The 25,149-nt window shown below is 42.4% G+C and overlaps 1 protein-coding gene across 1 annotated transcript; it reads left to right on the forward strand.

Moving 5' to 3' along the window:
• The first annotated feature begins 1,909 nt into the window (after nt 1-1,909).
• LOC143322160 (CD151 antigen-like) lies at nt 1,910-24,616 on the forward strand. The gene is made up of 8 exons (XM_076733138.1): nt 1,910-2,119; nt 6,499-6,583; nt 11,025-11,216; nt 18,250-18,324; nt 21,370-21,474; nt 22,652-22,810; nt 23,032-23,118; nt 23,226-24,616. The coding sequence occupies exons 2-8, from the start codon at nt 6,500-6,502 to the stop codon at nt 23,283-23,285; spliced, it is 762 nt and encodes a 253-aa protein (XP_076589253.1). The 5' UTR covers nt 1,910-2,119; nt 6,499; the 3' UTR covers nt 23,286-24,616.
• The last annotated feature ends 533 nt before the right edge of the window (nt 24,617-25,149 follow it).

Genomic DNA, 25,149 nt, shown 5'->3' on the forward strand with positions numbered 1-25,149 from the left:
GACCTAAATAAATTTACATTTCAAGCAGAGTCAAACATTTCCTGCGACTGTGACATGTTTTCATTTGATCAAATTTCTCACTTCTGTATGTTTTTATTTATTTAACTCATCCTTTATTTCTAGCACCATGTCTTGTAAACAATGTCCACTCCTGTAACTCTGAAATTATGTAAAGGTTTTCCTGCTGCCATACCAGCTGTTTCTTTAAAATAGCCTAAAAAAAGAGTTGCAAAATCCATTTCTGGGGCACTTTTTTAGGTAAAGTGTCCCCCCCCCCCCCCCCCAGTGGACTGAGGTTTATTAGAAAGGAAAGCAGATCAAAGCTGCAGCGTCCTATGAGAGAGTGATGACGGGTTATAAGCTACACGCCGTCTGAGCTTTTTCCACAGCTTTTTCAGTCACATTTCCATTCAAGATTACGATAATGCTTCTTGGAAAGATTTCTGGAGTCGAGCCAAAAGAAAATCACTGTCATCTAGTGGTGAATGCACATTACTACACAAATAGAGAAAGAAAGAAAGAAAGAAAGAGAGAGAGAGAGAGAGAGAGAGAGAGAGAGAAAACAATGCTGCACCATTTCCCTGCAAGAAAATAGGTCTATCTTTTTCAGTGCATTTACTCAAGCACTGACTTGTCATGCACCTACAAAGCTGTATTAATGACTGGGTCACTCTGCTGTACGCCCTCCCCGCAGCCAGCCTGGGACCAACAATGTCAATTAGTTTGTGGTAATTGGATAATTGGATAGAATCTAATGTTGTTTGGGGTGTGAAATGTGTAATTAGTATTGTGGGGCAGCTGTGGTTCAGGAGATGGAGCCGGTCGTCCACTGATTGCAGGGTTGGTGGCTCAGTCCCCAGCTCATCCTGTCCACAAATCAAAGTGTCCCTGGGCAAGACACTGAACACTGAGGAAATACTGTTTCTCCCACAGCCACCAGGGCAAGGTGGACATTCAAGGTACTTGTACTCTGCTTTACTCCGCTACAGTTATCGCACAGGTTTAGTTATTTCACAAATTAAGATTTTTGCATGCAAAACATTTGAAGAGTTTATAATGTTTCATTAAAGGCAAAATTTAAAGATTCAATGACTCAGTTTTGATAATGTTGTGAGTCATTTTTCATGTGAAACCATTTCATGGTTCCGGCTGCACAAATGTGAAGATTTGCTGCTTTCACACTGGAACGTGAGCTTCCTCAGGGAAACACTGAGTAATAACCCCCTTAACTACGGTGAAAAAGACTTTTCTAGTAGCAACCATGAAAGAGGGACGGTCCATATCTCAGTTTTTAGAAAATGTTAATTAGGCTAAAATTGAATAGAAGTTAATTTACTTTCTAAGAACTAAATGGAAGAAGTATTTCAGTTAACATAGCAATACCACAGTGTAGAAATACTCTAAGTAGAAGTTCCTGTAATTTTTTGTGCATCACTTTAATGTTGCAGCTCATCAAAGTGGAGCTTATCTCAATTACTTTATATACTGTTGTGATTTCCCCCAATCTTAATCCATAATAATGCATAATTACTTAATGATAAATAATTATTAGTTGATCATATTTTAGACTAACAATATGAATCTACAAAGGAACTAGGAACTGATGCGTTCAAACAAACGCAGTGGACTAAAAACTATAAAACAGCATAAAGTGGAAATACTCAAGCAAAGTACCTTAAAGTCATATTTAAGTACAGTACTTGAGTACATTAGTTACATTCCACGCCTGGATTATCAATCAATATTATCGTGAAGTGCCAGAGTTGAAGATTATAAAAACAGACTTAAATCCCTAAAAACATGTTTACTTTTCTTGTTTTCCCCCTTTCCCCTCAGTATTTGCATGCTTCACATAAGCATTGCCCCGGGACAGTAAAAAGCCGTGAAACATGCCAGGTGGCCCGGGGTGGAGTCAGCAGCCGCCGCCGCCGCCGCCGCAGCAGCAGCAGCAGCCTCCCTCGGTCCGTGAGCTCAGCACTTTGATTTTTCTAGCCTCCAGCTTCACTCGGCTGTCGGAGAAGCCTCGATCCAAGAGAAGTGGAATGAAAACAGACGACATCTCGGAATAATTTAGCACATTTCATCGCTCCACATCGACAGAAGATCCAAGAAACGGCAGGTAGGAGAAAGCAGGAAGTGATTCCTCGATGCTGCGTTAGCTCGTACTGCGGTGCCGCATTGGCCAAACATGGCAGCATTTGTCGTCGTTTGCGACACAGCCGAAATATTTTTTCTCTTTGTATGAAAGCGAGGTTACCGCGCAGGTTTTACCGTTTTTATCGCCTTTCTTAAAAAGCAGCTGGTCTTGATTAAGTTGGTCGTTTTCTCCACAGTTGTTTCAGCAGCACAGAGGTTAGTCGAAGTTAGCTTAAAGTGGCGAAGAGATGCGCTGTAACGTTAGTTGAAAATCTTCGAGGAAACATTAAAAAAAATGATTTTTATCAAGGTGGGTCGTCTTATAAATTAATACATGATCGAGTTATCCTGCTTAGATGGTTATGGTGAACTCAAACTCTGTAAAAACCACATGAGTACGATGGAGGACTTCACTTTTCAGTGGTTTTACAGCCGAGCCGTTGTTGGGACGCAGTCGTGATTTGTAACGGAAATGTTTAGCTAGCTTAACTTTTCGTCGTAGTCGGTGCTAGCTACGAATTAAACTTCCTGTTGAGAGCCGACTTTAATTATCTTTTCAGCATCCTTTTCAAATAGCAGCTAGTGAAACAGGCCGGTTTTCTGTGCCACTGGTGTTTTTCCAGTCAGTGAAATGAGAGAGGTCTCAGGTGTGAGTAACATGACTTCAGACGTGACTCACTTTTAATTCGGTTTCGTTCATCAGGCTGCGTTCAGACTGGAAACACATCTGGTTCACTCACATTCAAATCAGATCGCTTGTTTTTCCAAGTCTGCGCTGTTTCTATCAACAGCTAAGTTTCTTTTAAATAAAACATTAGCTTTAAGAAAAAAAAAGAGCAGAAGAATTACAAGTCAGTGTCATTTAATCAATGAGTCACTTTTATTGAAGCCTTTGTCTACTGATTATATTGATCTGGATCTGACTCAGGATCTGTGTCTTACCGCCACAGCTAATCATTTTCCTCAGAGAAAACCTGAAAATATACCAGAATACTGTAAAGTTATTTGCAAATCAAATTTTGATTTTAATGAAGACGAGGTAAACTGACCACCTGCAGGATGCTGCTTGTCCTCAAGACTTCAGTGCAGAAATGAAATGTTTTGGCAGAGCAGATGCATCGAATTCAGATGTTGATCTAAGAATGAAGTTCAATACAAGTGAAATTTTGAGAGTTTTGTCTTGCTGCTTGCTGTTTTCATCAGCTGCAAATAATAATAAATGTCAAACCAAATAACTCAAAACAGTTAATTTTTTCCTGATTGATTAATGGAGTTATCATTGCGCCTCTGTACTGAGATATTCTGTGACTTTAAAGTTGTGTAGATGAACAGTAGTGTTCGCCATGCTTGTGCATTTTGTTTATTTAAATAAATCACAAATTATTTTTGTACGCACACAGAATGCGTCAGCAACATTACTGTAGCACAAATCCAAATTTTTTCCCCTTCTGGTGGAAATGTCCACATACTGTTGACATGATGCCACTCTGTCCAGTCTGCAACTGTTAAATCCTTCAAGATAAACACCTGAGTGGTGGAATACTGAGCCAATATAGATTTAGCATGCTTGGCTACCAGCTAGGGATGCAGACCCTGTTTACTCCTGGCATTAACATGCATCTGGGGTGATCCGATCGCAAGTGGATCACGTGTTCAGATTTCGTTACTGCGTGTCGCCAGATTTCTTTCGCGTGGGCTAGCAGCTAAGAAAACAAACTGATATACCTTTACGGGCTATTCCAGTTGTTGAAATTGGCTGGTAAAAGTAATTTGTTTCTTGCACATGAATGCAGGACAAGATGAAAAAGAAGCTTGTACTCCAACCACATCAGTGCTCCTCTGTATTTTTTTCAAGCGCTGATGTGCTGTAACCAAAACAACCACCACATCCTCCACTGAAGGGGTATGTTCCTGTTACGTCCTTGTCAGGGATCCATCAGGACACATTAGCATTTACACTACAAAAGAGATGTGGTCACAGGCATCCCAGAACACCTCGGAGAGCGGTTTGAGTCATCACTTCATGATGCGTCTTTGTGTTCATTTATGCTTGTATTTAACTCAATCCACTTGTAATCCGATCACCCTTGATGTTGATGCCAGGTGTAAACAGCGCCAGAAACACATTCAGCATCTCCAGGACAGGTGTGCAAACCTGGGTTCACATTACTGGCAAGAGTCCAGATCCCATCATGCACTAGGCCTGCTGGATTGAGTAGATTAAGTTTTCTGTTTTCTGTTCCAAAATGCAAACGTTCCTTTTTGTTACTTGTTGGGTTTGTAGTGTCTCAGTTCAGAACATGGCGGTTTATGCTGGTAATTGTAGTTTTTGTGCCTGTTTTAGTTTTAGGCACTACTGAGGTTTCTGTTCCATTTCTTGATCCCAGCGGTTTTGGCAAAACATCTAGTTGTACACACTTAGATGTACATAGAGTTGAATAGATTGATCTATAAATCAGCTCCACTGTCATCAGACTGATATCATGTCAGTATTGGATGAGTGCTTCCCCACTTTAAACTACAGTAATTTAGCCATTTCTTTGTCCTGCAGGCCTTAAAACTCCTCATCTGCCTTCACTAACCTGCAGCATACGTAACACTCAAATCAATCTGTTTGGTCATGCAGATAATAAAACTTTTCTGGAACTGTTCCTAGTATTTCCCCACATAACTCCCTGGAATAGATGAGACAGCCATTAGCTCACCAAATGCGATTTGTGGTGAGTGTGTCAGACAGGTGGCACTTCTCGGCTTTATTTGCCAGCTTGTTTAATGTGCCCTTGAGGAAAGCTATCACGTCCTGAAAGAAGGTAAAGCTAATAAGATGCATAGTTGTGGAACTCAGTTGTTCTCCAGAGTTAAACCCTTCATGCAGAAGAGATATTTGCTCTGTAGCCTTTTCTTCCATTTTCAAAAGAAAGCTTGTTAACACTTTAAATAGTTAACCTACTTTCTTGATTCAGCTGTTTCCCATCCGGCTCTTAAAAGTGAAATAGGGAGTTGTCTGTTAAGTGTTGTTTGAATTTCATTAACAAGATCACGCTGAGAGGGCCCATCATAACAGATGGTCAGCAGACAGAAGTCCAGACACACTCACTCATTCATGAAGCGCTCACATCTGAACTGATGGTGCTGTGTGTGGGGGTGGGGGAGCAGACGGGGGAGTCGGGAGGGGAAGAAGAGAGGCAGCGAGAGGAGGGCGAGTCCAGGCTTGACTGGCAAGCGAGCCAAGAAAATTGTGGGGTAAAAAAAAAAAAAACGGATGTGAGACTCGAGTAACGAAGATGACATGAAGGCAGCGAGTAGCAAGTGATGTTCCACGTGAAAACACTCAAATTTTTATACGATATCAAAATAAACTGTTGGGATGAGCTTCAATCTGATCTCATTCCTGCTTTAAAAAAACTCCCATGTGACATTTTTAACCATCCAGTTAAAGTGCAAGCAGTTATTTTACCTTAAACAGCCTCTTTCAAGCTGATTTATGAAACACACCACGCTAAAAAGTTGAATTTGCTTTTAAAAGAAGATGATTTTTTTGCTTCTAGAAGCGTTGGATGTTGCTATCAGGCACCAGGGAAGCGGGTGGTTATAATTTCCAGCCTTTGGCCGACTCTCAGCTCCTACTCAGTGCTTAGTCATGGATCTCTCTGCATACACATGTAATAACTCAGCTCACTGATTCTGCCTACACTGCTAATCTGATGCTCACTCCCCCATGTTCTACATTAGCCCTGTAACATCTGATTTGTTAAAAGCACTTCACAATAAAGGGAAGGTTGGCTTTTATTTCAAGCTCTATTTCTCTCTCCTCTTTGCCAGCTTCTGGCCTGCATCGTGCTTATTTAGCTTATTTGTGTTAGAGTTGTTTTATATGGCTGTTGAATCATTGGGGTATCATTCAGGTTAGAGCAGCAGCGATCAACAGGAAATTAATCTGCAACCATTTTCGTCATTGATTGATTCAGTAATTTAATTTTTTAAGCAAAAATGCCAAATAATCTCTGGCTTGAGCTTCTCATATGAGGCAAAGTAAATTGACTGTGTTTGGGTTTTGGACTTTTCTGTGTCCTTAGCAAAAACTATCAGTTGTTGAAAGCTATTATCAAACTATTGCCAAACAGTTTTCATGGCACACGTAATGCTTGCACAAAAGAGTTTTATATCCTGTACAAACAAGGCACCATTCACCAGAAGAGACATGTTTGGCACACTTGTCTTTACCCACATGTTTCTTTGTCAGAAAGCTCAAATTTTAGTTGTTGCTCACAAGTTGATTTCATTCAAAGTGCTGAAGGATGTAAAAATGTCTCCTACTCTATGATATTGTCATGACTGACCTATATTTGGCTTCTTTTACAGAATGGGGGTGTACGAGGAGAAAAAGGAGACATGTGGAACCATCTGCCTGAAATACCTCCTGTTTACCTTCAACTTTCTCTTTTGGGTAAGTTTCCATTCTGCCATTGTTGAGCCTGCGCAGAGGATTTAATTGCCAAAGCGCTGGTGTTGGTTTAAAGTGCCTCTCAATCACCTGAAGGCTTCCGGCAGAGTTTTCCCAAGATGCAGGCGTGTCTTAAAACATTTATGATCTGGATATGTAACTTTTCCTACAATGGTTGGTTTGGCCTTCATTTTTATTGGTTAATAATAACATTGTACTCACTGAGGTAATTGGTGAGATCTTGGAACACAGAGAAAAGAAGCAGTCAGATAGTCATACAGGTTTTAAACACGTCCCCGCGGACGCCATGCTTGGTGTATGTGGAAGAGAAAACAAAGGAGACTGAACTAATTATTTACCAAACTCTCTGTTGTGAGCGTGCGTCACACTTTACAGGCGTGGTTCAACTTTGACCTCCTGCTTTCGCTGTAGTTTTGCACAGACACAGATTTCCTGAGATGTTTCGGTTGCACTCGCTTTGAGTTTTACCTCCAAATTGAGCGGTTTAGCAACTTTCCCTGAAACTTTCTGATATCTGCCATCAGGACAGGTGCAGGGAAGAAGCAGGCCCATGTTCAAAACCAATCAACTGATTGGAGTTGACCCCTCATATGATTGGTTTAAAAGTATGAATTCCCTTTTAACTTTTCCATTCACGACAGACCGAACCAATCAGATTTCACTGATATGGAGTGTCCACACTTCAGCTCAGACATTTAATTTGATTGCAGGTTAATTCAACTAATCATTCAAAATATTTTTATGGATAGTCTGAAGCGTTGGCTTGATGCATTTTGCTGAAAATCCTTTTTAAAAACACATTTTTACCTCATTTCCTTACGTCTGTGTGTGTTGACATGAGCTGTCTTCATGACTTGACAGTGTTGGCAGTGGGTCTGCTGTGTGCCAAGTCCACTGCTTAAATCCAATGAAAACAAATCTGTCTACCCGATGTGTCAAAATAAAAGAAGCCAGAGGGATCAACACAGGTCCCAGTCATTTACCAGAGCCCTAAACAGCCCAAATTGTTAAATAGATGAAACTGGAAGCAATTCAGAAAACACATCCAACCCCATTCCCATTAGAGAAAAGATGATATTTCAGATTTGTAAAATACAGTGTTTTCTTTCACCACGCAAACATAGTTATACACATGCACACAGTATGTACTTTTCTTTTTTTCCACGTGGGACAAATAGGAAGAATTAGCTGATGAAAGTCTCTCAGAACCCTTCAACAAAGCCTTCTTATTCAAGCAGCAGATAAATGCTGGCTGCCGCTGTTCCAGTTCACAGAATCAAAGCCGAGTTGCATATTTTTACAGAGGACACAGAAGATGCATTCAAAGCCCGATTCGCCCAAAACTTTCCAGTGGCGTTCCTGGAGGAAAGCGCTATTTGAATGTTCTGTGTAAAATAAGAGGCAAACATCAGTGTGGCTGCCTCCCTGTCAGCAGAGGAAGGGTGTCTGTCTCACTCTCGCTCGTTCTCAGTGTGAAATCGCACTTGCAGCTCGGGCCCATATGTGATAATCATCTGTCTGCCAAAGAATCAGATCTCTCTCAAACTGGCAGGCGAACAGTGCTGAATTTCTTCTGTGCCAGATGCCAGAGTTTCAACCATATGGAAGTTTCAGGACCAAATCAAATCTTTTGACTAAATTTACTTCATATTTTCCAAATGCTTTAGTTTAGCTACATGCATCACAGCTATTGAAGGTACAAAGTATTTCTGGACTGAACTTCAAACAACAAAATGAACACAATGGAACACTGCAAAGCATTTTGATGTCAATTCACCTCAGGAGTAACATGTGGGCACTGTGTCCTGTTTGATGTGCTGTCGGTTTGATTGAGACACCACGCTGAGTAAAAGAGTGAATGTTTCAGCGGAGTGAGATGGATTTCTGTTGGTCCTTCTGTTTGTCTGCCTTTTGTTGGGCGCAGGACACATGTAGACCACGATGGGGACGCTTTTCAGAGGTAACTTCAGGTCCAGTAAGTAACATTAGTAGACGTGGTGATGTTATTTAAAAGCGCAGTCCAAGATTGATTTAGCCATGCTCGATTTAATATCACTATAAACTAAAAACCTTGAAAATTCACTTTGGGGTTGATTTTTTTCATTTGACGTAGGGTGTTACATGTGCCTCTGTTTGAGGTTTTAGGTCGAAATTATTTAAGATTTCGGCATAAATAATTTTTTTTCAGAACACAATCTGATTCAAAATGCATTTATATTTTAGATATCCCATCCGCCAACAGCTCCATTCTAGATAAGTTTGACTTGAACACGGAACATTAACTCGAATGGCCGTCAGACCTCGAACACATATCTGCTGTGTGTGTTAACGCGAACAAACGTTTTTATCTTGAAGGCCAAGGACAGAACTTTGAATGAGCAGCGCAGTGCGTTGCCTTTTAAACAAAGCACTTATTGTGGCACCAGTGAGTTCAAAGATTTGAATAAAATGCAGAAAATAAATAAAGAAATGCACAAAAATACTGAAGGAAATAGTGTCATGCAGCTAACAGATGACGTGCATTGACTGTATTTGCCCCTGTCAATTTCAGGTATCAGTTATGTCCTCTCAATCTCCAGTAATAGTTGCAGGACTGCAAAAAAAACAAAAAAACAAAAAAATTTTTATGGTGGTCTTCACCCCTGCTACCTTCTAAGGAGAAGAAGTTCACCTGTAGATCTCATGAATGAGCAAATACACTGAGTGACATTCCAGTCACCTCAGTGTCATTTCACACTTTCAAAGCTCCAGTTTGTACCTCTTTCTGCCACTGGAGGTCGCCAAAGGATGAATTTCCCTCATGCAGCTTTCAATTACACTTGGAAAATATTCACTAATTCCTGTGGTTCATCGAGTTTTAAGAGCAGATAAAGCCACAGCAGCATCATGCCCGCCACACGGAGTGATTACTGCAAACACTGAACCTCAATGCCGTGGTTCTCTGGGCTGGGATCTTTCTCTGGGTAACAAGATGATGTTTGGAGTGCTGTGAGATGTAAAGAAAAAATATACGTATCTACAATTTCTGATGAATTTTCTCTCATCACTTTTTTATGTGACTTGTAAAGTGATGAATACTCTCACCGATCAAACTGTAATTAATAAACTGAAAAAAAAAATGAAAGGGTGTCGTGATTCAACAGTTCAGTTCTCACATGCATCTGGTTTCAGGTACTCTGAACTAAAGTGGAAGTGGGAATTAACACATACTAAAATAATCATCATATGCAGTATTGTAACACTGCTCCTGTTTAGTAGTTGGTGAAGCACTGTGGTTACTCTTAAACAGTTATGGAGCGTTGTCTGTAATACTTTGCTCATCACTGTTGTTCTGTGTGTTTCCTCCTCTGTCTCTGGGTGTGGTACAGTCTGACTCAGTGTCTCGCCTCTGTAGCCGTCGTCTTCCCTTATAAATTAAATCTAAATTAGGCAAGCTGTTGGATTGATGGCTTTGGCATGCTGACAGATTGCTGTTGCAGCTCTGCACCATCTGCTGACTCGTCACTGTGATATCTTATTAATTTAATTTTCCTCATAACCTCTTCAACTGTTGGCTTAGATAATGCTGAAGATGTTGGACTATGACAGTTATGTGCTGGATTGAAGCAGCGACTTTTGCGCTTGTTTGTGATTACGGTTGGTCCATCCCGCGGGCTTAAGGATTCACTTCACGCTTTGTAATTCCTCTCAGTTTAAACCACATGATTGCTCTGTACAGTTAAAGTCAAAACCTTTTAGAAATGCCTGTTCCCCGACCAGAGAAAACAGTTTTAGAGCTGCAACTAACATTTATTTTATTTCTAAAAAAATCTGCCACTTACTTTCTTCATTACTTTATTCTGTGAAGGGCTGAAAAACAAACAGTGAAAAAATGCCATTCAGTCTCTCAGTGTTATGTCTTCACTTTGTTTTGTCCAAAACTTAAAGATATTAGATTTGCTGTCATATGGCAAAGAAAAGGAGCCAAGCCTCTCATTTAAGAGGATGAAACCAGGGAACATTTAGAAAAATAACTGAAGGGAGAAATCCATCATCTGTCCGTCGATAATCGATTGACTAATCACTGCAGCTGCACTAAAGTTTATATTTTCATCAAGCCTGTCACGGCAGCAGTGACGGCCCTGGATTACCGACCTCGGCGGCTCCAGTCGGCTCGTTAAAAATGATCTTTTATAAACTGATTCCAGATTAGATTGTGATGATGATTGTGTGGCAGCGGTGGGTCGTTTTAATCAGTTCGCATTCAACCTTTGAAATGTGTTCATTTCAGTTTCCTCTTCGTCACAAGATGACGTGGGTGATAAATAATTGAATCCTCTTTGCCACCCTCATTTCTTGCCTCCTCCCTATGTGCACCTTGTCCTGTTTTGAGTGTCTCCCTCATTGGCCGAGCTCGGACTCTTATCATGTGCTCTTCTCCCAGTTGGCAGGGGGCGTTGTGATGGCGGTGGGTGTTTGGACCTTGGTTGAGAAGAGCGACTACATCAGCCTTCTCTCCTCCAAGACCTACGCCGCCTCCGCCTACATACTGGTCCTGGCTGGAGCCATCGTCATGGTAACAGGCGTGCTGGGCTGCTGTGCCACCTTCAAGGAGCAGAGGAGGCTACTGCGAGTGGTAAGAGATCACGGCAGGGTAGAGAGAGTGGAAGCCACACACAGCAGACTTGTGAAAATGTATAGGAAGAGTGTGCATAATTTTATAGTTACTGTTCACTAATGGCTCGTGGAGGATGTGGTTTGCTGCCTGGTCAGTGGTCTGGAAATGAACCCCATGCTGAAAAAAAATCTGTCATAAGACAAAATTTAAAGCTATAACAACCCAGCCCATGCTCATTATTCATTAGAAAAAATAGCAGTATTCAGTTGTTCACTATGTTGAGGTGAGTTGACTTTATTGCCCTTATAACACATAGTGTTTGGAATTTAAGCATGCAAACTAAACCACTGTAGAAATAACATTTTGAAATGCACAAAAATACCAAATACCAAGGAAAGCTAGAAACAAGATACACCTTAAAGCCTCAAAGGTTTAGAATTCATGAGCCCCATAACCTAAACCTATGAAAATATTTAAAATACCACAAATAATTACAAAGAAATCCACAAACCACAGACAGAATGCACCTTAAAGTACCAAAGGTTTACTGTTCAAGAGGCACATAGCTTCAGGAAATGTGCTCTTCTCTAAACCTGTCCCTGCTGACCACCACAGGCCAACACCTGGCCAGGTACAAAACAAAGGAGAACACTGGCTCTGTATCGCCAGGGCCTCTTATTTGGCGCCTGTGACTGTGTTTGACACGAAGCATAAACTTTCTGTCCGGTCTCCAGCCAGATGGCTAACTAGAGTATTGTTGGAAGAAACAAAACATTTTGTGTGTGGTGATACTGAGCAGATGTGAAGCCACAAAATACATCCATTGTAGAAGTAAATGACATACTCAGACTGAGAAGAGGCAGGACTCCATATTGGGGCTGTCAAAATGGCCAAAATGACATTTGAATATTCCCTCTTAAAAAAACACACAGGTTCAAGAGGGAAGACCAATGCAACAAGAGAAGTACTACTTTTATATTATTTCAACATGAACTTCTTTTACAGAAAAACAAGTGAAATAACCGTCCTCCTCCATGTTGTTGAATTTCGTGCTCGTTTCAGCCTGACCCACTGGCTGACCCACCTCATAACTTTCTGTGGAGACATTCTGTGCACGTCCTGGAAGACTTCCGGTCAAATATTATCTGACTATTTTCCTATCTAAGTGACTAATGGAGGCAACAGTTTTTGAAGTTTTTTCAGTATTGAACGAGAGCAGCCAGCAGCCCCAAAGCGGACTGCAGTGGACTGCGGCTGTTCAATATATAAGTTGTAATAAGTGTCTGACAACATTATGTAAAGGATCCCTGCACAGATAACTTTTTTAAAGAGTCAGATCCGTTTTGTTTAACCAGAAACAGCTCCAAGACTCCATTCACACAAACGCTAATTTTACCACCTTAAAACACACTGCACGCCACAATGTCAGCCTCGAATGCATTCAGGGTCAGACAAAACAAGAGCTTGACACAGCAGAAGCGTGTGTGCCCATATTTGATCCAGGCACACTCTGCACACGGCACCGGGTTTTGCCAACAGAGACACCAGCATGGCACTCGAACCAGCTCAAAATACAAACCCACAGAAACGCTGTACTATTCACACACACCCATCAACAAACACACACAGCTCAGGCCCTCATCCACACATTTCAACGTGCTAAATTTATGCATGCACATCGCTGTGGGTGCAGCTGAAATGTTGGTGTCGTCATCTTTGGCATTATCCGCTTTTCACTGGAGACGAGTCCACAGCCAGATATTCTCATCTGGAGACGAGGCAGATGCCAAAATATAGCCGGTCTCCACCAGGTGTATTTATACGTAGCATGCATGAAGTAGCAAGTAGGACAGGGATGGCATCGGGGTTGGCAATGTGTTAAAATTTTTCTGCCTGCGTCTGTCAGCCCAACAACCGCCGATTGCCAATATATTCGCGCAGGTGCTGATGCTTTAAAATATAATTGAAAAGTTTGTAGAATTGTGCGCGATAAATGAAGTTCCCGCTCCGTCCAGATGATTTGATTTATAACTCAGCACTTGTGTGTAAATGGAGATGTGTGCGCCCCCTCTTCTCCCGTGTGTTGTGTAGTTTTGAAACGCTCGGTGCATCCTGAGCGGTTGAGATTAGGGCAATGAATCACACGCTAGAAATGAACTTGTCGGCAAGGAGAGATGCTATCGAGATTGTTAAAGAGGGCAAACATAAGGGCGGGCATGGGGGGGTAAAGTAATTGTTTTCCTGTATGTGGCGAGTACCTGCTGCACTCTGCAGTAATTGGCGACACTGTCCTGTAACCTAAAGGTCACAAGTTGCAGCCATAGCATGACCAGATACTCTGCAGTATTAACTGTACGGCTGAAATAAACTAGCTGCAGCTGATTAAAGGGATGGCCTCATCAGGCTTCCTGTAGTTTTTGTAGTTCTGTGCAGGGGAAGAGGGGTGTGGTGTGTCTGCAAACACACAGCTTCATTGTTTTGGAGGAGAAAAGAGACAGAACAGTAATGACTCAGGGAGAGGGGGAGAAACTTTTTCCTTCCAAACGCAGAGCCAAATGGAAAGCAGTCCGGACGGAGGCTGGATCCACCTGTGGAGAAACTGACTTCATGCAGTTTGACACGACATATTACAAGTCTGTGTGTCTCCTCTCTGCCTTTTCTCTTGGGTTAGTTTGTCTTTTCTGACTTTATCTTCTTTATGTCTCTTTATGTTTCTCTCTGCCTCCCTCTGTGTGTCATCTCATTTTATCAAACAGATTTCCAGATGGGAACTTTTGGTTTTTACTGAGAGTATGGCTGCTCAGATAATTCATTAATCATTTCACTGTCCATCCATCCGTCATTGCTTTCTCTCTGTTCAACTGTATTAATAAGAATCAACAGGCCAGCAGACCTGTGCTTTGTAGTTTTCTTGCACCTCATCATCGCTGATTAACAGCATGCATTTATTCAGCTGCACACAGAGTTTCTTAGGAAGATCTTTTAAGCTTCAGCAGGGACAGAAGAACTAGACGGAAAGTTCGGGGCACAGCGTTGTCTGAAAGATGATATTAAAGTGTTACAGCTCTGAAAAGCGAGGAGAAATAATCTCGAGCGTGATGGTGTTGTGGTTCCTCAGTGAGAGCATTTACTCAAATGACAAAAATAGCATAGTTCCCCCAGGTATTTGGGTGGAGACCAAAGCAGTCGATCCCAGACCAGCAGGTTAAGACGACCTTGCAGATCACAGATACGGTATCATAGTTTCACTTTTAACAATAAAGAATGAAACAAACAGTGAATGAATGAAAGACTTTTGACCCTTTTAACTCTTTTTTTTTTATCACACAGTGGGATTTTACTCCTTTTAAACACATCTATGAATTGTTTGTCATGACCGTATGATTATTTACTGTCTTTTTTAGCTTTTAGCACAAGCACACATTCCTGCTCATTGAAATTCATTTCTGTATGATGTTGAATGCCATAAATCCAGCCAGGCTGGCGCTGTGCATTGATAGCTGTATGAAGACAGGTGGTCGATGCTGCACAGCACAGTGCACGCAGAGAAGCATTCATGCTTAGTTTGAAATCCGTGCACACCTTCTCTGTGTGTTTTTTGAATGCATGGTGCATCTCGCAGAGAGATCGCAGCCATGAATCACAGAGAAGGAATGAAGTTGTCAGGAGGGAGGGAGGATCGCAAGAGATTGCCAAAGATGGAGAACATAATGGAGTTCTGTGTGTGTGCGCATTGCCGACTTGATGTCACGCATCGAGAGATGCAAATTCATGGAACGACATCTTGTCGCTACATCTTGGAAGCATTAACATTTTTCACTCATTAAAACTCTTCATCTTCATCCAAAATCTTTTATGTATGACTTACAAATCATCCATAAAACAACAGCTGACATCTCTCACTTTTATTCTACAATGAATCTAACTGATCAGTTTATTTCTTCTTTAAATATCATCCAACTGGCATTTGCTGCCATTGGTGAGTTGTGAGCACTGTTTCCCACTTGCTTCGAGGTATTTGTAGTTTGTGAGACCACAGGGATCACACAGGAGGCCACAGTGAAACCTCATATCACACCTGCTGGTGTTTACTACCGGGACACTGACATGAACAGCAGTGTGCAGTATGTTCAAGGAGAATTTACATTCAATCCGACAAGATATGTGTATTATTAATGTGGTGTGTTTGCCTGTAGCACCAGACATGCAGAGCTGAAACAAACAATCCATTAGTAGAAGGATTGTTTGTTTCAGCTCTGCAGCTGGTTGATAGAGAGGTGATAAGTCATGATTCAGCTCAGCAGGTGACTGATTGGTCCATCACATTGGCCATTTGCTTGGCGGTGATGAACTGGGACTACGTGCTACTTTAAAAACACTGTGTAGCGCGTGATCCATAATCAGTTTATTGAGACACAATATGCATATAGTGGGTCGTGCAAAATAGTTACAGGTGATCTAATGTCCAAAACTGGCTTTCAGGTTTGTGATTATTGACTTTTCTGCGTCAAGACAATCTTTCAAGAGAGAATCTCGATGCGCCTTAGACTCATTTCCCCCACGTCCTCCAACTTTGTAGTTGCAGTGTTGAGTTTTTATACTTTTACACAGAATAACCACGCTTCACTGTCAGTCAGACACCAGGCTGAAGTTAGTTTGACAATCAAAGCTGTTGGACACAGGTTAATAGAGTCTGCATCAAGCTGAACTTAGTTTAATGTTCCAATTGATTTCACTATATGAGGCCAGAGAGTCCACCGTGTAGCCAGAAGGTCGCTGGATGTCTCCTTTCAAAAACCCAGCACATGTCCAACCCTTATCTGTCTAAAGTCACCTTCAGTGTGACTCTGAACTCTTGCCTGCTCAGTAATTGTAAAGGCAGCAGTACACTTCTAATGAAGTCTGGAATAGAAACACAGAGCTGCATACAAATGTGTGTATCCACTCTGTTGTTCCTTTATGTTCACTGGATGCTGTTGGTGGAAATGCATGAAGGTGAAGGAGGAATGAAGTGACAAAACCTCTGGAGAGAAACAGTCGCTGTGAAAGAGGAACACAAAAGGCTGAAGTAACAAATATTTTCGAACTACCTCAGCAAGATGACTCTGAGTTTACCGTGAGATATTTTGTAGTTTAGCCAGGAAGCCTACGTGCAGCACGATGTTGAGTCTGAAGCCACTGCAGAGCTTTCAGAAAAGTTTTATTCATATGAACCTGTGGAGAGCCATTTTTGCAGTAATTACACTGTGCCCTTAAGTCACCCAGGAGAAGAATGGCAGCTCAGACCTAAAATGAGTGTGTGTGTGTGTGTGTGTGTGTGTGTGTGTGTGTGTGTGTGTGTGTGTGTGTGTGTGTGTGTGCCTGAGATCATGTGGAGTCCTCTGGAGTCGCTGCAGTCAGTCAGTCAGCCTCCTCAGCCTCCACAGCCGACAACAGGTTCTCTGTCACACCCTGTACACATCAGAGTGAGTGAGTGAGTGAGTGAGTTCATATCTTTGCTCTGTATCGGTGTTAAAGATAGAATATTTAAAATAAATCAAAGTTTAAAGTTGTGCCTAATTTAAAGTCACCTAATAGCAGGGAGGTGTTTATTTTTCGTTCGACAGTCGTACAGACTTTGTCCTCGAGCTTTGATATGTTCCTGTTCAGCTCCCATAAATCTCCCATTTTCTGCCTGATGGATATTTCAGTTTCAAGAGCAGGGACATAAAGAGGAAAGACGTAAACATCTGATAACCTGATTAGCTGAGAAATCTTTTTACACAAGAGTTGTAATAAAGACGTTTCCTGAGGCAGAATGTTTTGCATTGAAGCTACAATCCCATTCCAAAAGTACTGGGATGCCGTGTAAAACACAAATAAACAGGATGTGATAATTTGCTAATCCTTTTTGACATAAACTCAACTGAAAACAGCACAAAGACAATATATTTAATGTTATGTCTCATCAGCTTCATTGTTCGCAAGTGAGGATGGAGCGAGGTTCACCATATTGTGAACACATTGTGTATAAAGGAGATTACTATAGAGTGTAGATAAAAACAGTTGCAGAAAAGTTACTTATCGTCAAATCCACGTATGTACTGCAGCCTGAACTGTTATCTGAGATTGGCCCATACTGACAGATATTACGAGTCTGCTGACGTATCAGTCGAACTTTGAAGGACCAGCATGATGTATGGAACAGTTATCGTTCAGGGCAGAACTAATGAAATCATGGGAGGAGTGAGAGATTTTGTAATGCATCGAATCTTGACCACACGCCTTCTTTACTGTTAAAGGTTTGATTCTCTGAATCTGACTGTTTTATATATTGGTTATGTGTATCTGTCGCCGCACTTCTCTTTGAACCATCAACACGACATCAAAATGCATCGAAGGGTCTGCTCAGCATTCAGGCTCAGAGCCACTCAGAGATCTAATCAGTCCAAGCTATCAAATCAAAGACTGAGTCCACTTTACCGGGCTGATTTTCTCTCCGATAGCAGCGTGCCAGAGGAATTTGGGTCAAGGTTTTGTTCTGATAGTATCTCTTCTTGTCTTAAATTCTGAAGAAACTTGGCATGAAAAGCAGACCTTCCCTCTGACTCCCATGGGCCTGGTCACCAATCAGATAGCAGCGATAAACTCCGGGCTGCGGACCTCACTTTAAAGGCGCAGGGTGTGAGATGTGCCACCGTGCACTGACTCAGTGTTTGGCTTTAATAAACCAGCTTCGAGCAAAAGAGCTCAACACCGGAAAGCACAAAGCACTTTTAGACCCTTTTTATGCTGTGCTTGGTGGTGCCGTTGTATTTGATTGCATTATATTTACATGTACAGCCTGAAGGTGAACGAGCAGGTGCACACAAACACTGCTCAATGTGTGGATAAGCAGCTGCTAGCAAAGAAGTTCTCCATGTCAACTTTAAACGTGATATGTCAGCATGGTGATCACAGGTTGTTTCTGCTGCGAAATTAACGAGACAAAGTGACCACATCGGATTTTTAAGCCACCTGTCACTCCATCACATTACCATCCACTGACTCTATTTTCCCTCCTCCTCCCCAGTACTTTGTCCTGCTGCTGTGCATCTTCCTGTTGGAGATCCTGGCTGGCGTTCTGGCTTATATCTACTACCAGCAGGTAATTTATTTATTTATTTTTTAAGTCCTTTCAAATGTGTTTTCCAACCAGGGATTTGTGTGTTAGGTTGCGTGCAGGGAATGACAGAGGAGCTGACAGCTGACAGATGTGGGAGGACTAGATATTGATTTCAAATGACAAAAAAAGTAATTTGAAACATGACCCAGAAGTCAGGATTGGTTTTAAGTAATAATACAGTGGTAATTGAATTGGTTTGGCAGATATTAAAATCAGGGGATCTCATGAGTACTCTTATTTTTTGTGTTCTGATGTATTTTTGATAAATTATCCCATTTATTGTCACAAAATTAAAAAAAACACAGTCTTGGTGGACAGCCTACAGGTCGACCATAATACAGAAAATCATCATGTGATATTAAAACCTGATGTCTGTGCGTGTAGCAGCAATGATGTACTCAAGTAAAACTTAAGTAGAGCATGTTTTTCATGTCTCTCAATCTGAGCACGTAGTCAGAAAGGTTGTAATGAAACAGAGACGACTGTTTCAGTTCCCACATGGCATGTGCTGCACTGCAATTTTAACCACGACAAAACCAGCATGATAAATGAGACTGCAGAGAGGGAATGTGAGACTGCCCATTAAAAATACAAATATCAGACCGGCCATATTACTCATGCTACATTTAGTCCAAATGGAATGAAAAATGCCTCCATAGCACAGCTAAACGCACTGTGTCAGATCATTTAAGAGCATTTTGTTCTGATTTTGAGCTGAAATGCTCTGGAAAATGATTCACAAATAAATGACTAAACGCCCAAAGAGAGCAAAAACACTGCTTGTCACTACAAAATGTGTTCCGGATATACACAGTTCTGCTTAAAAGTGATTATTTTCGTATCTCATGTGCTGTAGTTAATATAAAACTCCCTCAGCCCCCCTCTGAACATTTCAGCTCTGCCAGTGCAGCGTTACACTGACTGTACTGCCAGAAGTTACAGATGAGATTTTTTCCTCCTTTAATATTAACATGACTTTGCTCTGCACCTACATCAGTCCCTGACTGGTCTTAAAGCCTGGTGGCTTATAGCTCAGCAACAGGCCTTTCCTCCATCTAGAGGTGCTGTGCTACCATTAGAACTGTCTCGTTCATTCATAATACACAGCTGATGTGAGCAGGAGCAGGAGCTGAGCTCCACGGCTCTCTCTTGCTTCCTAAAGCTCAGTCTCATTCACGCCCTTCACAAGATTCTTACATGAGTTGCTCAAGTCTCTACAGTAGGGCTGAGGGATATGGCAAAAACAAAGCAGGTGGGGGTGAAGAGGCAGCAGGTCACTGCATCACGATGATCAACAGGTGTTTGATAAATTCATCCATCTGTCTCTCTTTAGTTGCATGTATGGATAATGAGCGTTGTCCTCGCTGACTCCAGTAAAGTAGATCCTAAAGTGTGTTTCATCCCCTCGGCTGTGGGCTCTGCTCTGAAGTTCACGCTGCTGTCCGCTCTGTGTGAGCAGCTCAGCCTGCAGAGAGGCTGCAGACTGGCTGACTGCTGTGGCGGAGGCTGTTAGATCTGTCCATATCAAGTAAAAAATGTCCAAAGTTTGTCATCGCTGGCAACATAACTTCTACCACACTCCCATCTGTCTCTCATGCCACTCTTCTTCTCTCTCCCTGTTCTTCCTCCCTTGTTATTTCCTCTCTAGTAATTAGTTGTGAGAACTGTACATTTGCTTTTTAATTCCAAGACCTCAAACGCCTCATGCAACCTGCTTGCAACTCACTCAAAACACATTTATTCATGTTTAGCTAGCTGCGGACTCCCAAGAGGAGAAGCTCTTGGCTCATTGTTCAGTCACTTCGGCGTATGTTAACTGGCTCCGCCTAGAGTAAAGGAGAGTGCAGTGCAGACCTGCAGCTGTGAACATGCCAGTGCTGCCTCCATCAGGTAAAGAAAGTAATACTGCAGCACCTTGTCCACCACCTGCAGGCAGTGAGTGCTACATCTGCAGTTTTGCAGCTGTTGTTGCAGCCTCCTAAAAATAAATCAACATGTTGTTATAAAACTTCTATAACTTATTAACTGAGACCTCACCAGTGAATTTATTATGCCGTATTTCCTTTTCCTGTTCTACTCATTGACAGCGGAACTGTGAATGATTTTAATAACACGTTTGATTATTTGATACCTTTGGATTCCCATTAATAAAACTGTTCCATTTTGCAATTTTAAAATGTAAAAGATGTCGATCACCAGCCATGAAAAAGAAACATATTGCAGCTGCAGCCATAGTTGCCTTCAGGTGATTGTGAAACAGCAGGTGCTATTGCCTGATTTGCCTGTAGGTGGTGCACATTTACACATCAGCACCTGCACTTTTGCACTGCTGCTGTTTCTGGTGAATCGGTGCTCCAGGCTGGATCGGCCCACTTTCACAGCCATCGCCTGAACAGATGCTTGAACTCTTGTTCACGTTTATTTGCGTGTGGTTAAAACCACATAACGCTGTTCACTCACAGCGGCTGTTTCCACTTACTGAGCCGCTTTAAATCTGGAATCGCTCTTTTCACTTCACTGCCGCAGTGCTTCCCAAACTGTCAACAGGTAAAACGAAAAGCCAGCCCCCACCCTCCACATCCCTCCTGTTTCCTCCTCCTCTTCCTCTTTGTCTTCACCTCCCGTCTCTCATCTCTCTGCCCTCCCTTCCTCTCTTCATCATTCGTTCCCTTGATATCTCCTTCACGCTTTGATTTACAGTGGTTTCCCAGCTGGCTCGTTGCCATAGAAACTGAGCCCCCTAGACCTCCCTCTCCTCCATTGAGCGTTTTCTGCTACTGGTCTAGAGAACAAAAAAAAACAAAACGCAGACTTCCTCCGCCTTCGCCCCGGCGTCGTCTGCCCCTCTGTTGTTAGAACTCCCGTCCATGACATGTATCGTCAAGAGAGCGTTTAAAGTCTGCCTGCTATAAATCTCACCAGCAGCAGTCAACAGTTGAAAGTAATTCATCAGCTGCTAATGGTCTGAGGTTTTTGCATTGCTGTGCGGTGGACTGTGCATATATCTGTGTCTGTGTGTCTCAACAGTTGAATGAGGAGCTGAAGCAGAATCTGAGGGAGACCATGACCCAGAAGTACCAACAGAACAGCCATGAGCAGATCACCAGGGCCGTAGACAAGCTGCAGCAGGAGGTGAGTGTCTGCACAAAGGGATGGCTACAGCTGCCAGTTTCACAGGTGGAGAAGGTGGAGGGTGGTTTAATGTTGGTTTTGACACAGACGCTGAAGTGAGAGCTGGTGTTTACTTTTAAGAGTGATCCAGGAAAACTGGATATATTTAGGCTGCTGTTTACTTCCACACAATCATATTAGAAGTGAACCAGAGCCTCTAAGCAAAAGTCACATGGACACACATGTGGCTTGTTGATTGGACAGTGTTTGGTAACCTATCATCCCATCAGATTAGAGATTTTGGTGATGAGGGCGAGTCAAAACAAATCCGATTCAAGTCCCTCTGACTTCAGCTAAGGATGATGGACTCGTCTGCTCTCTGCTGTAATTCACCCTCGCTTTTACTTACACCAGCTGACAGCACATGAAGGAATGAAGAAAGCTGAGCACCAGTTGAGGCTCCAGTTGGTTCATTTTTTCTGCGCTCACTTTTTTAAATATGAGATGCCCCAGGCTGTCAGGTGTCAACATTTATTCTTTGCTCTTTATTCAAAGTTTTTTTTTTATTTTGAATAATTTTCAATATTTTGTGTGGAACTGGTGCATTGTCACATTTTGGGAAATATCCGCTTTCTTGCTCAGAGTTAGTTGGGAAGACTTACACCACTTTCATGTCTGTTAACTATGAAGCTGCTGCCAGTTAGCTTAGCTTAGCATAAAGACTGGAAACATGAGGAAAGTGCTAGCCTGTCCCTCTCTGAAGATAACAAAATCTACCCACCAGCACCTCTGAAGCTCACTACTTAATGTGTTATATCTCCTGTAAAAATGGCACATTGTGGTTTTTGGGAGTAGTTGCCATGCAGCCAACAGAGACTCCATGGAGAAATTGTCCCATACTTTGTCACCTTTGGAGAGAGAAAAGCTGGTTGTTTCCCCCTGTTTCCAGTCTTCATGCTAAGAGGCTAATTGACTGTTACTTTCGTATTTATCGTACAGCTGATAGTATCGATCTTGTCAGATATCTGTATGTAAGAAGCAAATAACCAGCAAATTCCACTGACGTGCTGTAAGGAAAATGTTCATCCATTGGTTTAAAACGGCCTCTCATGTTTCATATGTAACTTTATCTTTTTATACTGCTTTTCTCCCATCAAAATTCCCCTCTGAAGATGTCTTTTCCTCTGTCTCCTGTCAGTTCAAGTGCTGTGGCAGCAACAGTTCATCGGACTGGGCTGAGAGCGTGTGGATTCGCTCCAGAGACGCAAACGGCAGAACGGTGCCTGACAGCTGCTGTAAGACTCCCACTGAGCTCTGCGGCCGCAGGGACCACCCATCCAACATCTACAAGGTGGAGGTGAGAGGATGAAGGGTGCTGCGGGGGGGGCGTCAGAGGGGTTGACTTTTCAGTACGGGTGGCTAGATCAGTATTCCTGTCATGTCTCTGTATGTCAGCAGGGAGACTGTGTGCTGTACGTGTAGCAGAGAAAGAAGAGCTGTCATATCTGAACCGTATACATAACAACGCCCCCACATCAACTGATGCAACATAAAGACTCGCTTTGTCTTTCCATTTAGGGAGGCTGCATCACCAAACTGGAAAAATTCATCCTGGAGCATCTGAAGATCATCGGAGCAGTGGGTGTTGGGATCGCCTGTGTGCAGGTGAGCAAAGAGCTCGCACACGTTCAGTAAACGTTCAATAACCGTGCATCCGTGGAGATCGCAGTTCTACTAAATTGTGTTTCCCTTCTCCTCCATCCTGTCCCCAGATCATAGGGATGGTGTTTACATGCTGCCTATATCGAAGTCTAAAGGCAGAGCCGTACTAAGAGGAGCAGAAGAAGAACAGTGTGTGGGTGACGGAGGTAACTTCATCACCACTTGCCGTACTCAAATAGCCCATAGGTTCTTTTCTTTGTTTCCCACATGTAGGGGAAAGAAAATTTGGCAAGGGATCAAATTTCCCATCTGAGGATCTCATTTTGGTAAACAAAGGGTGCAAAAACACCACCAGGTATCTTGAAGTAATTAGGCACTCAAATTGCAGTCTCAGCTACATCTTCAAGATCGCAGCACTGTGAGAAAAAAGCCGCTGAGAGACACTGATGGGAATTTTAACGCAGATTGTGTAAATTAGTGTAGGACAGCCTCCCCGGGACTAGAGCATTGTAGTTTTCTTCCACTCGGATTCCCTCGAAGTATATTTTATGTTTGTCGACCAGGTGCTGCACCCGAGAGTGGTGTAAAGATCAGTGGAGTAAAACCGGCACTTTGCAGAAAATGTTAATCCCGGTCGCAGCAGCTCCTCTTCCCGGCAGCACGGTTTAACAAGCCTGCCTCTGGGGCCCCATGCAACTGCAGCAGCATTCTGTTACCACGCATTCCAGCCAGTCATGCATTGTTAGCATTTGTTCGATGCATTGTTAGCATTTGTTTGATAGCGGCCTTTTTAAACCTTTAAACTGTTCGGTTTTATATTGTGTAAATGATTATTTTCTGGACCAACTGAGGGGCTTTCCTTTGAGCTGTGAGGCTGCATTGCCTAACGCGCCTTCGTAGTGCCATGTTGCTGTTTTGATCATGTTTTTAATCATCTCTGCCACCTTAAAGACCTGCTGAGAGGGACACAGTATCTGTTGAGAGCCAAGGTACACAAGTCAGTGCCTTGCTCAACAGCATAACTGTGCCGTTGGACACAGCAACGCCAGCATTTTAACCTCGTGTGACTACTCTAAGGTGGAACAGATGATGTTAATGAAGAGATTTGTGTTAAGAATATATACGAGCAGTGCCACGACTAATTCTCATCAGAAAGTGCCTCATGTTTTCTTTTTCTACAAGGGATTTATCCACTGATGCCAAAGTCAACCGTAACTTTGTGTAAGGACCTGCTGTATCTCTTCCAGCCTTACTCACTTATCTACTGATGTCACTCTTTTTAGATTGTTTTCATAAATGAAGATTTTGTTTACTTTTCTATAGACCATAAGTATATTATTGTATTTAATAGACACATGGTAGGAAATGATATTCACTCACTGTTAGCGATGAGCTTTTTCCTACGTGCCTCAGAGACCACACTAAATTAATCTGCTGTATTTCTGTCTTTGTGATAATCCAGGAATAATTTTAGTTTGAATAAACACTGATCAACACTTCATTTTGCCTCCGCTGTGTTTGCTCTCTCAGCAAAAGTCAAGCCGCCAACAGACAAAACAGCTATTTTAATAACTTAACGCAGCAGTAGCGCACAAATACTGAGCGCCGTCCTTCACCTCACAGTTATCAGGTCATGTCGTCCCAAAAACTGCCAAAAAATCAATTCTCGTGTTTAGACAAAAGCACGTGCCGGTAACCAGTGGCCCTTACACAATTGGCACCAGCTTATAGGTGCATTAGTGTATTAACCCAAAGTCAATTCCCTAATGTTACTGTACTGCGGGGATGTCGATCCGGGATGTAAGCCATATTCCTGCTGCCGGAGTGCATTACCTATACAGTGACAGCTATACAGCCTGTAATGGGAGTTACTCTGCTGTTTGATGCGAGGACAGCTCGTCTGACCCTTTGCATGCTTGAGAGTGGCTGTGCATCGGTGTCATCACGGCGAGCGGCAGCAGTTACCGTGTGCAGACACAGGGAGGCAGCACGCGCCAGGCTTTCACGCCACAACACCACACTGATGAAAACAGC

The sequence above is a fragment of the Chaetodon auriga genome, chromosome 1, assembly GCF_051107435.1.
Source record: "Chaetodon auriga isolate fChaAug3 chromosome 1, fChaAug3.hap1, whole genome shotgun sequence".
NCBI classification, from domain to species: Eukaryota; Metazoa; Chordata; class Actinopteri; order Chaetodontiformes; family Chaetodontidae; genus Chaetodon; species Chaetodon auriga.